This window comes from Limanda limanda, chromosome 5, assembly GCF_963576545.1.
Source record: "Limanda limanda chromosome 5, fLimLim1.1, whole genome shotgun sequence".
Lineage (NCBI taxonomy): Eukaryota > Metazoa > Chordata > Actinopteri > Pleuronectiformes > Pleuronectidae > Limanda > Limanda limanda.
Window position 1 is genome coordinate 10,750,171 of NC_083640.1, and position 14,455 is coordinate 10,764,625.

At 44.8% G+C, this 14,455-nt stretch overlaps 2 protein-coding genes across 4 annotated transcripts; one reads left to right on the plus strand and one right to left on the minus strand.

Annotated features, from left to right (window-relative positions):
* On the plus strand, positions 1–5,125 carry klf9 (Kruppel like factor 9). Its single transcript, XM_061071819.1, has 2 exons — positions 1–815; positions 3,131–5,125. Exons 1-2 carry the CDS (start codon positions 431–433, stop codon positions 3,406–3,408), a joined length of 663 nt encoding a protein of 220 aa, XP_060927802.1. The 5' UTR covers positions 1–430; the 3' UTR covers positions 3,409–5,125.
* Positions 5,126–7,290: 2,165 nt separating this feature from the next.
* fam219ab (family with sequence similarity 219 member Ab) lies at positions 7,291–14,012 on the minus strand. 3 transcript variants are annotated; one of them, XM_061072206.1, is made up of 6 exons: positions 13,986–14,012; positions 12,498–12,554; positions 10,697–10,794; positions 9,878–9,958; positions 9,720–9,774; positions 7,291–7,449 (listed from the first exon to the last, which is right to left on the minus strand). In XM_061072206.1, exons 1-6 carry the CDS (start codon positions 14,010–14,012, stop codon positions 7,291–7,293), a joined length of 477 nt encoding a protein of 158 aa, XP_060928189.1. The 3 variants fall into 3 exon arrangements, with proteins under 3 accessions (XP_060928189.1, XP_060928188.1, XP_060928187.1); XM_061072205.1 differs by having other exon boundaries at positions 10,697–10,802; positions 12,455–12,554; XM_061072204.1 differs by having other exon boundaries at positions 13,935–14,012.
* Between the last annotated feature and the right edge of the window lie 443 nt (positions 14,013–14,455).

A 14,455-nucleotide genomic window follows, 5' to 3' on the forward strand; every position in this document is an offset into this window, starting at 1 on the left:
TATGACACCGCGGGATTCCGCGAAATAGTTTCTTGGAGTTGAGAGAAGTGCAGCCAGGGCTGAATCAGGACAAGTTGACGCGTGTGGGAGCGAACAGAGGCAGAAGCACCGCGGACACGACAGCTGCGTCCCGGAGAGTCCACCGACCCGTGTCTCTGGGGGAGAGAAAGAATCGAGAGGAAGAAGGGGAAGAAGAGGGAGGACGACTGACACGTCTGTTTTTCCTGGAGAGCTGTTTATTTGTCCCTCTGCAGCAGAAGACGCAGCCCGGCCACAGTCACATTGAAGAGGACACGTGTGGATGGTTGACCACATGTCTCCTGGGAGGACCGATCGCATCCGTGTTGCCCCCCAGTTGTTTTAAACCGGGATCTACTTCCTGCAGATCAGCCCCCCGGCTCCTCTCTCTCCGGCCGGCTCTGCCTCAGTGATGTCGGAGGTGGACATGTCCGCAGAGTGTGTCCCCGGCGGCCGAGCCCCGGGCCGGACAGAGGACATGTTGACAGAGAACCAGGAGAACAGGACGCTGCTGATGGTGGCGATGATTTTATTGGACTTGAACAAATGTAGCCCCGCGGCTGCCGGCAGGTGTCTCGGGGGTCCTGACGCCGGGGGCCCGCTGGAGAAGGTGGAGCGGGCCGGCGGCCGGCTGGGGGCCGGGGACGGCCGGAGCCCGGGGACCCCCAAGCTGTCCCGGGACAAAGCGGCGCGGAGGCACCAGTCTCCCGAGAAGAGACACTGCTGTCCCTTCCCCGGCTGCGGGAAAGTGTACGGGAAGTCGTCCCACCTGAAAGCCCACCTGAGGGTCCACACCGGTGAGTCAGGGGACAGGGGACAGGGGAGACGGGACAGGGGACAGGGAACAGGGGACACGCCTCCGACAGCACCGGGCCCACGGAGAGCCGCTCTGCGTCACTTTCACCAGTGGGGCTCATCTCATGCTGACGTCACAGTCAGAACGTACATGGGGAATAGGAGTGACGTCATACTGTGCTGCACGACGTCACTGCGAGAGATTGATATAACACAGTTATTATAAGACCCACATGTGATGTCATGTGTGTTTGTGTTGTTATAACTGTGTGTGTGTGTGTGGTGTGTGTTTGTGTTGTTGTAACTGTGTGTGTGTGGGGTGACATGACCTGATCAGTGTAAAGTGAGGGACCACATGTTCATATAAATGAATAACAGGTTATAGGAACGGGGGGGGTCCCAGGAAGTCGCCCCCTGGCTGTGGGGGGGTGTGACGGGCTGTATGTGACTTAGGATGGGGGAGGAAAGAGGGAGAGGTGGAGGGGAGGGGGGGCGTGATATAAACGTGGTGCTGACACGAACCCGCACTGACCTCACACGAGCCGGGAACACCGCGTGCCCGCCGCGCCCCCCCCCCCCCCCCCCCCCGTGCGCGATCGGGTTAACTTCAGGTTCAGCCCCCCCCCCCCCCCCCACACACACACACACACTTCTTTTTATGATCAATGTTACGCGCAGATAGACACACGTGTGCTCACATGTAGGTCACTGCGACACCGTGTCCTCGCCCGTCCCGTGTCCTGAGATGTCCCCCCCCCCCCGTCCCCTCCCTCCCTGCTGCACCAGCGCTTCCTGACGCGTCATCAGCCTGCTCCCGTCCGCCCCGCCCCCTCCCGCACGGTGGGTTGTAAACAAGAGGAAACACGAGGTGCAGTGAAGCACGTGCAAGGGGGTGGGGGAGTGGGGGGAGGAGGAGGAGGGGCGGTGTGCACATAGATATATATAAGGACTAGATGTCTCATTCGACGGAGCCGGACGTCACCACATGGCGGCCATCTTGCCACGGGGCAGCTCGCTCACCCATAACATTGTGTTGGTAGTGGTAAATAATCATAACTTACTCAATTTTCAACCGATTTTGAAACGGTCTGGTTTGTCAGGGTTAGGGTTTGGGTTAGCAGTGTCAGAGATGTAGATATGACACTGCATACTTGTGAATAATTATGTTATTTTCTAAAAAAAAATAATAATTTATGCAGTGTCATAATTACATTTCTGACGTATATAACAAACCAGACCGTTTCAAAATCGGTTGAAAATTGAGCAAGTTATGGTTATTTAACACTACCAACACAATGTTATGGGCGAGCAACCTCTGGCAAGATGGCCGCCATGTGGTGACGTCCGGCTCCGTTGGCCGGCAACGCGGACGAGACATCTAGCCTTTGTATATAAATCTATGGGTGTGGATGGAGGCAGCCATTTCTCCCCCGGTTTTTTCCTTTCTTTTTTTTTCTTCACAAGGCTCTTATCATGACTCAATGTTTCAAAATCACTGTGTTCTGGGAAAACGATGTTTATTACAGCAATGTCCCAAATTTTTATTAGGAGGAAACAACTCGCACGCACAAACACACACAGACATGCACACGCGCACACACACACATGCACACACAGTCTAATTCGGGTGAAGTTTGTTCTCTGCACTTCCTGTTTTCACATGCTTCTGTGTGTTGTTTGTATTCATTGTCAGTATTTCAAGTGTTCAAGGTACGGTGTGTAAGATTTAGGTGAAATGCATCAAATGGCAGAAATTTAATATAAAATAATCCTAGTGATGTTTTCACGAGTGTGTTTCATCTAAATTGTACAAATTGTTGTTTTCTTAGACTAGAATAAGACCTTTATATTTAAATACTTTATATTTACATTTATTTACATTGGGAGCAAGGTCTCTCTACGGAGGCTGCCATGTTTTTTACAGCAGCCCAAACTGGACAATCTAAACACCTTTTGAGTTTTTATGACAACTGAAGGCTACCACAGGTTCTCCTTCATGTTTGAAAGGGGAGGGTGAGATGAGGGGTATTCAGCTACAATATGCATCTTCACCACTAGATGTCACTAAATCCTACACACTCTACATTAAGAGGAGGTAATATCACAGTTTTGAGTGTAAAAGTAAATGAAGATTAGAGTGAAGGTGTCCTCTGATGGTTCATGCAAATATTCTGTCTATAATTGTATTTTTTTCTGTATACTTTTTAGCAGTGTGCAAGAAAAGCTATTAATAAAACACAGGGTGTTAGGTTGAGCTTATTATGTAAATGCAGTCATGGTGTAGTAACACAGAATGTGTGTGTGTGTGTTTCCTCAGGTGAGCGTCCCTTTGAATGTACCTGGCCAGACTGTGGCAAGAAGTTCTCCCGATCAGATGAGCTGACACGGCACTATCGCACGCACACGGGCGAGAAGCGCTTCAACTGTCCAATGTGTGACAAGTGCTTCATGAGGAGCGACCACCTGACTAAACACGCCCGGCGACACGCAGGCTTCCAGCCCAGCATGCTCCAGGGCTCCAGCGCCGCCAAGAGACGGCGCTGCTCCACGTCTGTGTCGTCTGATTCTGGAGACCAAAGCCCTGCAGGGGTGTGAGACACACCCACATACTGTACATACATACAGGTACACGTAGTAGAAACCGAGGCATACACAAACATGCACACACCCATACGTCCTTTCCAGACAGACAACCCAACCAGCCAGACCACTATCCAGAGAGTTCCTGTGCAGGAACCAGTGTGCAAAACAGTTTCAGCCTGACTGTTCTCAAAATCCAGTTTCCCTCTCTTATTCCCTGAGATGACTGCTATTTATTAAAGGTTATTCAGGGTCAATCAGACAGGTCGACTTGTTTCACCATTTGCAATAATTTATTTTGTTTTCTGTGTTTATTTTTTTTCCACTGGAAGAATCCACTGTCGGGGTGGATCCATGTACATATATATACACAGTCGTTTTCATAAACACTACATGTTTTCACTTTGCATCACCTCCTTTGTAGGTGAAAACAGGAAAACAAGTCGACTTAATCTTCTGACTGAGATATTCCCATCGTGATTTGGGAATAGTCTTAAAGCAAACGCTATTGTTGCACACGCAAACACACACTTACACTTGAACAGTTATTCTTCAGACCAGAACAATTGTACAGTATAGCAGCGATATCCTGTAAATAGATGAAACTACCTTCCAGACGGATGATAAGCTCAGTATCCTGTAGTTAGGTGGCATTAGAGAGTAATAGGACAAAGTTATAATATTGAGACTTGCAGAGCTTCTGTGTTTCATATACATTTGGCTGTGGACCGCAGCACCATTAATTAACAATGCTCATAACACACAGGCAAATAAAAGTCATCTTTTGTGTTGCTTTATCAGACTTGAGTTGTGTCGGTGGTGCAGCAAAGCACTACAGGGTCAAATTGAAGCGGTAACTTTCTCTCTCCTCCGGGTTCAGACCACAGTGATCAGAGTGTCGAGCAAGAATGCCTGTGCCTTTTTTAAGGGTTTTTGTAGCAGAGAGAAATTTCTACATTTTCAACTTTTGGGGAAAAACTACATGAACGAACATTGTCAGATTCTTTCCGTTTGATATTCAACACCCTGAATATCAGCGGCTGTCTTTTATAAACACCAACAGTGCCAGTTGCTGTACATTGAAACTATGTTTTGTTTACTCTGTAACCGTACTGCATATTATCAGGGAAGAATAATGTGACGCACTGTCCTTTCAGTTTAAACTACACCCCCTGGTGGCGATGTGGAAGCACAACATTTCTCATGACAGAAAATCAAAACAACATTTTTTTTAATTCTCTGTCCAAGCATTTTAAGGCAGCCTCTTGTGATTATTTAGTCTGTGAATCAATGAATTCCATCATGTAGCATGTTTGTATGTATTTGTTTGGTACAATGTTTTTATTTTTTATTTGTCTGGTTATCTTTTATATTGTTACTAATGGGATAAGAGGTCTTATTCGTCCACCACATTGTCGATGTCATTCGTTTTATTTTTATACATAATGCATTCATCATCCAAATAGAGTGTGGAGTCAGGTGTTTGCTCACAGAACCCAAACTACTTACATTTGTTAAGTGAAATGCTGTTTGTTTGTTTTGTCTCTCTGGCATTAAGACAACCTTGATAAGATGTTGGTGCCTTTCAGGTCAGAGCCTTTTCTTCTGATGCTACTGTGCTGTAATCAGGGACTTTCAATCCAGGTCCCATGTTATTGCAATATACACACTGTAGCTGTGTGATAATTACTGCTCAAAAGATTTTAACATTAAAATGATTTTTTCTTTTCAAGTATGTGCTCAGTACTTCTTTCCCACATCAAACCCATTTATCATTGGACTTACTGAATTTCATTAATATTATATATGATAGTACAGTGCTAGTGGTGGAGGAAGTAAATGGACCACAACAACTTTTCTTCCTGAGTAGAAGTTACTAAATACTAACTTTTGAATATATTCAAAGTATTAAAAGTAAAAGAACTTGCAGAGTCTAGTCTATTCCCAGTACAACACTCTACTATAGTATTATGTCTGAGTCTTGGTGGTGGCTTCTGAATTCATTTCAGGAGTCTCCTCTTCACCAGTGATGCCGCTGCTGCAGGAGGCGGAGTCTCACAGAAGGGAGTACAGATATATGCGGATAAATGCAGTGGAGTAAAATTATAAATAAATCTACTCAAGTAAAGCACAGATATATGTCTTTTGTGCTATTGATAAAATTATATAACTGTTAATGCTAAATCGATATTGAAACTAAAACCCCTCAACCACCACATCTTCTACACGTCCTCTCCTGCTACACTTTAAGTACAGTACCAACCCTAACCCTAACCCTAACCCACCACTGCAAAGAAGGTGTTACAGAAACAGTGAGGACGAAAGCGAGTGCTCTATCAGCTCTGTGTTTATTTGTTTTCATACACTGCACATAACAATAACATTGTTAAATACTGTAATGGAAGTGTCAGAGTACAAGAAAATCATTAAAAAAAAGGAAAACCAAAGAAAAACAATTATCACTCATGTCAAAATGTAAAAAAGCACAACTTCATAGACTGCAAATGTTCTTCAAATAAATGAAATGATAAAGATGGGAATAAATGCGCATCGTTTGAACTTCTCTGTACTTAAGGCATACTCTAATTGCAAATAATCAACTGATTTAAGGGACAGAGAGGGTCATATATGAAGGATATTAGTGCTCAAAATTAAGTCCAAAGAGGCAAATAGATGCCATCTCCCTCTTTATTTTGGTACTTTGTCTGTATGCATGCACATGTGTCAGTGCATGTGTGTGTGTGTGTGTGTGTGTGTGTGTGTGTGTGTGTGTGTGTGTGTGTGTGTGTGTGTGTGGAGAGAATAAATCTCTGCATCTGAACCTGTGTGCTCCCTTTATGACCTGTAGATAGATAGAAATATGGGGAGGAATCCCTTTGGCCTTGATAACATGGGAAGCATCATGTGCACGTCATGTGCTAGAGGGTCGGTGCAACGATAAGTAATCTTCCCTTTTGACACAGTTCATTTCAGATAAGACACTGTCACCGCTCTGCAGGAAAGACCACAAATATGGGCCTAAAAATAAAAATCAAAACTGTGCAAATTCAAACCAATACAAACCGAGCCTGTGCCTCGACACTAGCACGTGATAAATGGTTCAAAGATCATGTGCAACGAGGTACTTGCTTATTATTATCAATTACTTCAGTGAGGTGTTCTTCATGCAATTTGTTCCTCAGCCATTTACTGTACATGTTCATCCCTAAACTCTGGAACGCAACATCTCAAGTCAGTCGGGCAAGAAAGCAAAACATTGTGAAGAAACAAGTGTTACAGTGCAATGACCTGGCCTGTGCTACATTACAACCCTGTACAGTACAATGAATACAGTTTCCTCTATCGGGGGACCAAGACCGCAGTCCACACTTCTCAAATACCTCCACAGCAACACAGACAATCATACTGAACCTGCAGGTTTAAAAAAGTAAGCATTTAAATAAAAAACTAAATAAAAATAAACTAGAAAATGCAACCAAGAAGTCAGGTAAGCAGAACTGTTGAGTTAGGAGTCATGATAATGTCTCATATTCTTCAAGGAAATTAAAATTCTTTTTACGGCATCAATTAACCTTTTGTTTTCTGTCAGTGTGTTAAGTTACGTCAGGTTATTCCAAACAGAAGTGCACGTCCTACCATAGGAGGAAACCACCGCTTTTAAATACATAGTCATAATGTTAACATATATTCCTTCTCCTTAAATGTAAACCAATGTTTCTATATATTAACTGTATTATTTGTCATTATCATCATAGCACTTAACTGTCGTTACAATTTTCTACCAATGCTTCACTGTCGCTGCTGTGGTGGCAAAGTAAACTCACAGCAGATGAAGATCTGGGGGGTTATGTTTTGTGGAACGGGGAGGGTGGGGGCAGAAGGTCAGATGGGGCAGGGTTACTGTATTTGACAGGTGGTGGAGGAGGTTGCCTGGCAACACATGCAGGTGGGGTTGACTGATTTGGGCAGAATCAGATCCAGGTCCTCGTCGTCTGGGATCTCGTCGAGGCGGTAACCGTCTTTCAGCAGCTGGATGTTCAGGTCCTGGTTGATTTGCTGGAGGAGGGAGGAGGGAGGAGGGGGGGGAGAAGAGGTTACAGCAATGCCTGCCCGTAAAGAGCCAAACAGACGGTGCATACTCTTTCTAATGTGGTGCATTAGTCGTATGGCAAACATGTGGCTAGATTCAGCTACATGTTAGCTTAGCATAAAGACTGGAAACACAGCTCGCCTTGCTCTGTCCACAGGCAACAGAATCCAACCACCAACACCTCTAAAATTGACCAAGTAGAATCAAACTGAAGTGGATTAACAACGATTTGCTGTGTGTCAGGACAGGGAGGTTTCAAAAGGCAGAGGGGGGAGGAATGAGCCTGCTGATTGTAATGAGATGCATCATATGTGAGTTAAAAGGCCTCATTTACCAAGTGAAAAAAGAACCAACCTGGTGATGACAACATACATTTAACTGTTGGCAGATTAAGACAAAGTGCCGTGTAAAAATATTAAAACTCTCAGGAACTTTCACAGATGGCTGTGAGCAGCATCGCTTGGATCTTTGCAATGAACATGATCACAACTACTCGGTCCGAGTGTGATTTTTTTTTCACACAAAGATTTTGCATGAAAAACTGAAGCAATATCTTCATTTAAATTTCTAGCATCACTCCTCATATGTAATAACTGTCATCTCTGCAATATCAACTTCAAAATACCCAAACAAGGTCACATGAGACCTGGTGTAATGTTTGATGACCAGTTAACCTTCTCAGATCCTGTTGCATCTGTCTGTGGCTCTGAATCAGACTTTACCTGACTCAGAGTCCCACTCGACTCTTGGTGCAGCCCCTGGGTATCGCTCGCCCCTCTGGCAGGCCTCCCATCATGCACAGTCCAACCCTTATACATATGGTCCGGACTGCAGCAGCATGTCTCGTCCATCATCCTCAAAGGGCACGTGTCATTCCGCTGATCATCGACCTCCACTGGCTACACATCGCCACCCAAATCTAATTCAAGTCATTACAGCGTCTCTTGTGCACAGCGTCTTCTGTGTCTGCAGCCGTCTACAGGGACTCAATCACACTGGCTAATGCTTCTTCTCGGCCACTGCGGTCCACCAGGGAATGTCGTCTGACACGACAATCCCTACACACAAACCAATCTCAGTTCAGGATGTTCCAGTTTGTGGTTGCCTGACGGTGGAACGAACTTACACAAGCTATCAGGGCAGAGCCGTCCCTCTCCATCTTCACACGCCTGCCGGAGACTCATCTCTTCTGAGAGCAGCTCCTCTCCTGACACCTCTGATTCGCACCTACTGTGCACATTCGCTGATCCTCTTTACCTGAGCTCCAACACTTTGTCCTATTGAACAGATTTAGAACTCAGTGTTTACCCCCAGGTCTCCTGCTGTACTGAAGCATGAGTCTAGTTCCTCAGTTAGAAGTCACTTTGGATTAAAGCTCCTGCTAAATGTAGATAAACTGTGTAAACAACAACCACGATTCCCTGCAGGACAAAAACTCTAAACTTGCTGTAGTTAGCTTGTACTAAAAAGAGGAGAGAATGGATAAAGTGGCTTACATTTACTGCGTATTAGATCATTAAAATTAGATAATGCACAGCTGTGGCTCAGAAGGTAGAGCGGGTCGTCCATTAATCAGAGGGTAGAGGATTTGATCCCAGTCTCCCTCATTCTGCTCGCCAAAGTGCCCTTCGGCAAGATACTGGACCCCAAATTCCAAATGACGGCTGTGCCAGAAGTGTGTGAGTGATGTGTGCTGCACATAGATGCACTTTATGAATTTGTGTGAGAATGTGTCAATGGCAAAACTGTTAATAGCTTTGAGTGGTCATCAAAGCGCTTTATACATACAGACGATTTACAGAATGGTGGCATTAAGATATGAACACTTGTCGGTTTGTAAACATGACTTTCAACACATCCTCAAGCCTGGACATGTAGTTGACAGGAAACTGATGCAGAGGCTGAGAATGAGAATTCCTCCCGAGAGTAAAATATGACGGCCTGTCTGTTATGTTCACTTATAATTGCAGACGTTTTGAAAACAGGATTTGCAGGAGCAGTCATCCAAAGATGACATTTCATTTGTTTCCTGCGTTGTGTCTCATACATATACTTCTGTGCATCTGCATCTTCAGCCTAACTGTGCACTTGTACAAGCCTAAGAATTACCATGGATGAGCAGGATGGATGGAAATGGGCTAGCTCCAAGACTGGATTATAAAATCCTGACTCCTGGCTTCTCGGCAGTCGTAGAAAATGGAGGGAGGGATTGGAGAGAGTAAATGTGAGCACTCACCTCAGCAGAGGAGTATCCCGACGATGAGTATCTAGACATGTCAAAATCATCATCGCTGCAAAGGAAAAACACAAGTTGGTCGATTGTGTTTGTGTTTATGTGCCTCCTTAACAAAACCCATGGAGACAAGGAGCAGTGTGTGTTGTGTGGGGGTTCACCTGTCTGTGTCTAGGGCCACCAGGGGCTTCTCGTCTGGGCTCTGGTCTAAAGAGGAATAGCCTTTATTGGGCACTACCAACCTTTGTGGGGGGGGACAGAGAGAAAGAGAAGGAGGGAAGGATAGAGGAGAATCAGAGTGGGGGGGGGGGGGGTGAGAGGAGCAGAGATTAGGTGTAAGAGGGGAAGAGGCGAATGAGGGAACATCACAACGAGGTGAGTAAAGAATCGACAGAGATGTTGAGAGAAAAGCGAGCAGAGCCTGAGACAACTTCAAACCTGAAGTGAAGCGTGAAAGAGTCTTTGGACAAATCCTTGAATCAATAAAAGACAAGTAATGGACAGGAGAACAAAATACATTCATTCAAGCCCGTTAAAAATGTAGATCCCCAAATGGGTCATTTTGAACGACCATCACAGGGCTGATGTGGTGAACAGTGTCGCCGCACAGCCAGAGGGTCTTTCTGTTTGGTGTTCTCATGTTTCCCTGTGTCTGGTGGGTTTTCTCCAGATACTCCGACTTCCTCCCACAGTCCAAAGACACGCAGATGGGCTCAGGTTAAGTGAAGACACTAAAGTCCTTCATATGTGGCAGGGAAAAGTGTAGGTTAATGTCAGAGTGAATGGTTGTTTGTCTGTGTATGCTGGCTCTGCGATATGCTGCCAACTTGTCCAGGGTTTGCGCCGCCTCTCGCCCAATCTCAGACCGTCACAAAGCTGAAATCCATTTTGATTACTGATCTCTATCTCTCAGACAGACGCAGTCTTTCGACTCGTCTCATTTTCACCATTAACCGAGGAGCAGAGCGATCGTCTCTTACCGTGTTCTGGCCATGACGTTGTTCTTCTTGGGCTGCTGGTTCACTGGACTTCCTACAGTGTTGGCGTTCTTCAACGAACCCTTCCTGGCCAGCTCTCTCTGTTTCTCTGCACAACACACACACACACACACACACACACACACACACACACAGACACAAACACACACACACACACACACACACACACACACACACACAAAGGAACACACACATCAGATCAACTTTACATGACACATGAATAAGGTTGAAATATTGTTCTGGCTGCTGCAATTTTACTCGTAAAAAAATTCATAAAAAACTTAGGGAGCTTAATTATCTGAATTATGGCTTGTGAGGGACATATAATGCAAGTCATATTTTCTCAACTTACTGCTGCAGGTTATTCTGTCACGCTGTAAACGCCGTTGAAGTCTTCTAAGGTTGTAACATTTACGAGAGGAGACGTCAGTGTAATTTAAAGAGACACTAATCAGGAGGTGTGAGGATCAGAGAACAGAACTGGGTTTGTTTCTACTTCAAATCAATTTTACTTTGAGGACATGACATCAGGGACGATCAGTTTCTGTTTGTTCTAAACAGCGGGCTGCGTCTGAGGTGATTCAAACCATGAGAACAACAGAATCCTGTTGTGACATCAAACACTCTCACCTCCCCTCTCTCACTTGTTTGATTCTCATCAGTGATCAGATCACAAGGGCAGACATTAGTGCTATTAGGGGAGTCTGAGCCAGTGGTGAAATATATGAGGTATCTTTTTTTTATCTCGATAAAATATAATGCTTTAGAAAAAGGAATTTGATTTACATTTGCCACCAGTTAATTGCTTTAAACTTTTAACCCAGAGAAGCTTGTTAAAAACCATCAAATGCAAATTCACATCTCAAGGTCACAAAGGCAAAGTGACTCATGTCGTAATAACGCAATTAAAGCAATATGCTCAGAGTCTGTTTTAAAGATAATACATTTTATCACAATGTTTATTTGTCGTAAAAAGACGATGAAAAACCAGTAAGATAAAACAATAAAACAATATGAGTTACCACTGTGGTCATCATTATGGTTTCACTTTCTATATGAAATATGAATAAACCATAATTGCACAGTGGCTGACGTACTGCACATTTCTGTCACTGAAAACTTTACTCAGTTTGAATATTGTTGCTTCTTAAAGGCTTTGTCGAAGTAAGTTTGACATCAGCAGTAAAAGAAAACTAAGAAGCTCTGCTGAGAGACTCTGGACTCTGTCCAAGGTGCTGAAATGAAGCTTGAAGGACAACAGCTTTTCAAAAACCAGACAGACAGGTTTCCAAATATAAAACAGGCCTGAGTGACTCATACTTTTCCTATAACACAAACACTAACAAGGATCAGAGCGGAAAGCATTGGTATTTCAGTGGGTTGGTTGTTAACAAACAGTTATTAATGTTAACTTTGATAATTGGGTCGTTGTTTTACCCAAACATTAGCTTGCTCCAGCTGAAATGGGAGGATTCATTACATTTTCAGTATTTTGTTGTATGGGACTGAGCATTTGAAGGCAAAAATAAATTGATGATGAAATAATACAATTAATGATGTAATTTACAATTATTAAGCCTCAACACACATCCTCAATTAGCAGTGTGATAGACAGGTTTTAGAAAAGTTGCTCCCCTTAAGTATCACGTCTGCACTTATTATAATACATGGATTTCACATTGAAATGCTTCCTGCCTCCCACGTGCAGACCCCTGGCCAACAAATACTGCAGCATCTCACCTATTTTCATCTGCAGGGGTGAGGGCTTGTAGTTTATGGTGACGGGCTCCCCCTCTCTGGGGTCCGAGTCCGCCTCTGACACCGTGGACGAGGCTGGGTCCTAGAGAGAGGAGCGGGAAGACGGCACGGAGAGAGAGAGAGAGATGAGCACAAAATGTGCATCGCTGAATTGAATGAATAATTAATGTGTATTTTGTAATGCACAATAGACTCTCCCTCCCCTCCCAGACAATGTGAATAAACAGTTCATAAATACGTAAGACATGTGAGGGAGAGTCGCTCTCTGTCGACGGTAGAACACATTTTGTGGGGGGAACCAATGATACACCTCTGTCAGACATTTTCTTTTGTTTTAAAACTATAAACATTGATCATCCTCTCTGTTTATGTTAGACACTGTTTATGAATGTTGTAAATATTGTTGTTGTGTTGATGTGCTCTGTGACACGTGGCACTGTGCATTCTGGGAGAGGATTCCCTCTCTTGTGACTCTATCTCAGGTTTTCACATATGTACATTCGATTTATTTTCCCCAGTTAAGGTACGTTTTTTGGTTGGAGGATGTCACACCTCATTCAGCCTGATAAGGCAAATTGTGATAAGTGAATATGGGCTATAAACATATTATTTGATTGATTGATTGGTTTACTTTTGAGGAGTTAATAACCCAGATATTTTTCAGAGAGCAAGGTTTGGCGGTTTTATGTTGCCTTCCACTGTTGAGGTAGAAACTGAGATGGTGAAATGATTTGAACAAATTTTAAGTGGCTGCTAAACTTGATTTGTTATCCTTTTATCCCAGCTCAGAAGTCACTCGTATAAAATACATGTCCACTGGGCAAAGTTGAGGAGACCAGTGGTCCCACCAGGCGCAGGGGATGATGGGAGGTGTGAGGCGACAGCAGGTCAGACTGTTGTGGGTTCAGTCTGGTTACAGCTGCGGGCAGCAGAGGCCGCCCCGCAGGCTGCAGTCACCAGGGCCCCCCCCCCCCCCCCCCCACAGGCCATCTCACTCACACTGATTCATCTCATACACAACACACACGGTGGTTCGGTGTTAAATACGAGCACGTCAGAGATCGGGAGCCGCTCAGTGATCGTGATAAGGCCGCGGAAGTTGCTGCATGGATGCTGAGGATGTGGATGTTTTCAGACATGACGGATGCTGCTCACTACGCAGCTCACCGGATGCTGCTTACACACAGCATCAGAACCCTGGTGCACGACTAGATGAACCACCTCACGCACTGTCATCTTTATCACTTTATGTCTGTCAGAGGAAAGACTCGATGTTCCATCAGACAATATAACGCGGGGCAGGTGATGGATTTGTTTTCATCCCGGAGCACATCGCATAGCAAGACTGGTCCTTATACACACAAAGCATCCAGGAGTAAATCACGTCATTTTAAATAAGAGAGCGATTCCTGATCACTGATCGATGCTCTCCATCACATCACAGCCGACAAACGGGACTTACCAGCGGCTGCATCTCCGCCTGCATCTCCGCCTCCTGCACGGCGCTCGGCACTTGGAATCTGTCTATTTCTTCCATCATGTTGGAAACACTCCTCTTTTCCGTCCTCCCTCTCTTCCTCCTCTTCTTCTTCTTCTTCTTCTGGAGTGTAAATCTCAGTAAGTGTCGTTTCGCCGGGATCGTGACGTGATCTCAGATTTGTTCCAGTTCCTGTGGTTCTCCGGCGGCGAGCTTCATCCCAGCAGCAGCAGTGTGTCGACGGTGGTGTGACCAGCTGGGTGACGGTGGCTCCACCACCCACTTCCGGGTGGGGTACCCCAAGCTGAGGCCCGAGGACCCGGATGGGGCCTTCTGAAGAGGAGCCAGGTCCCAGCAGAGTAAACACTTAATGTTAGAATCACTACATGATGCAGTTTGTTCTGATGTTTACATTTTCTGTAGAATATAACTCTAAAATCAGGGAAGTGAATGAATAAAGTCAGTGGGGGGTTCACCTTGTTTATTATTTAAAAAAACTAGTAATA

Excerpts from the sequence above, each read along its gene's own strand:
- klf9 (XM_061071819.1), top strand. The coding sequence starts at position 431 with ATGTCGGAGGTGGACATGTCCGCAGAGTGTGTCCCCGGCGGCCGAGCC. Across the intron at positions 816-3,130 it reads CCACCTGAGGGTCCACACCG|GTGAGCGTCCCTTTGAATGT; the intron begins GTGAGTCAGGGG and ends GTGTTTCCTCAG.
- fam219ab (XM_061072205.1), bottom strand. The coding sequence starts at position 14,012 with ATGATGGAAGAAATAGACAGATTCCAA. Across the intron at positions 12,555-13,985 it reads AAGAAATAGACAGATTCCAA|GACCCAGCCTCGTCCACGGT; the intron begins GTGCCGAGCGCC and ends TCCTCTCTCTAG. Across the intron at positions 7,450-9,719 it reads CGGGATACTCCTCTGCTGAG|CAAATCAACCAGGACCTGAA; the intron begins GTGAGTGCTCAC and ends TCCCTCCTCCAG.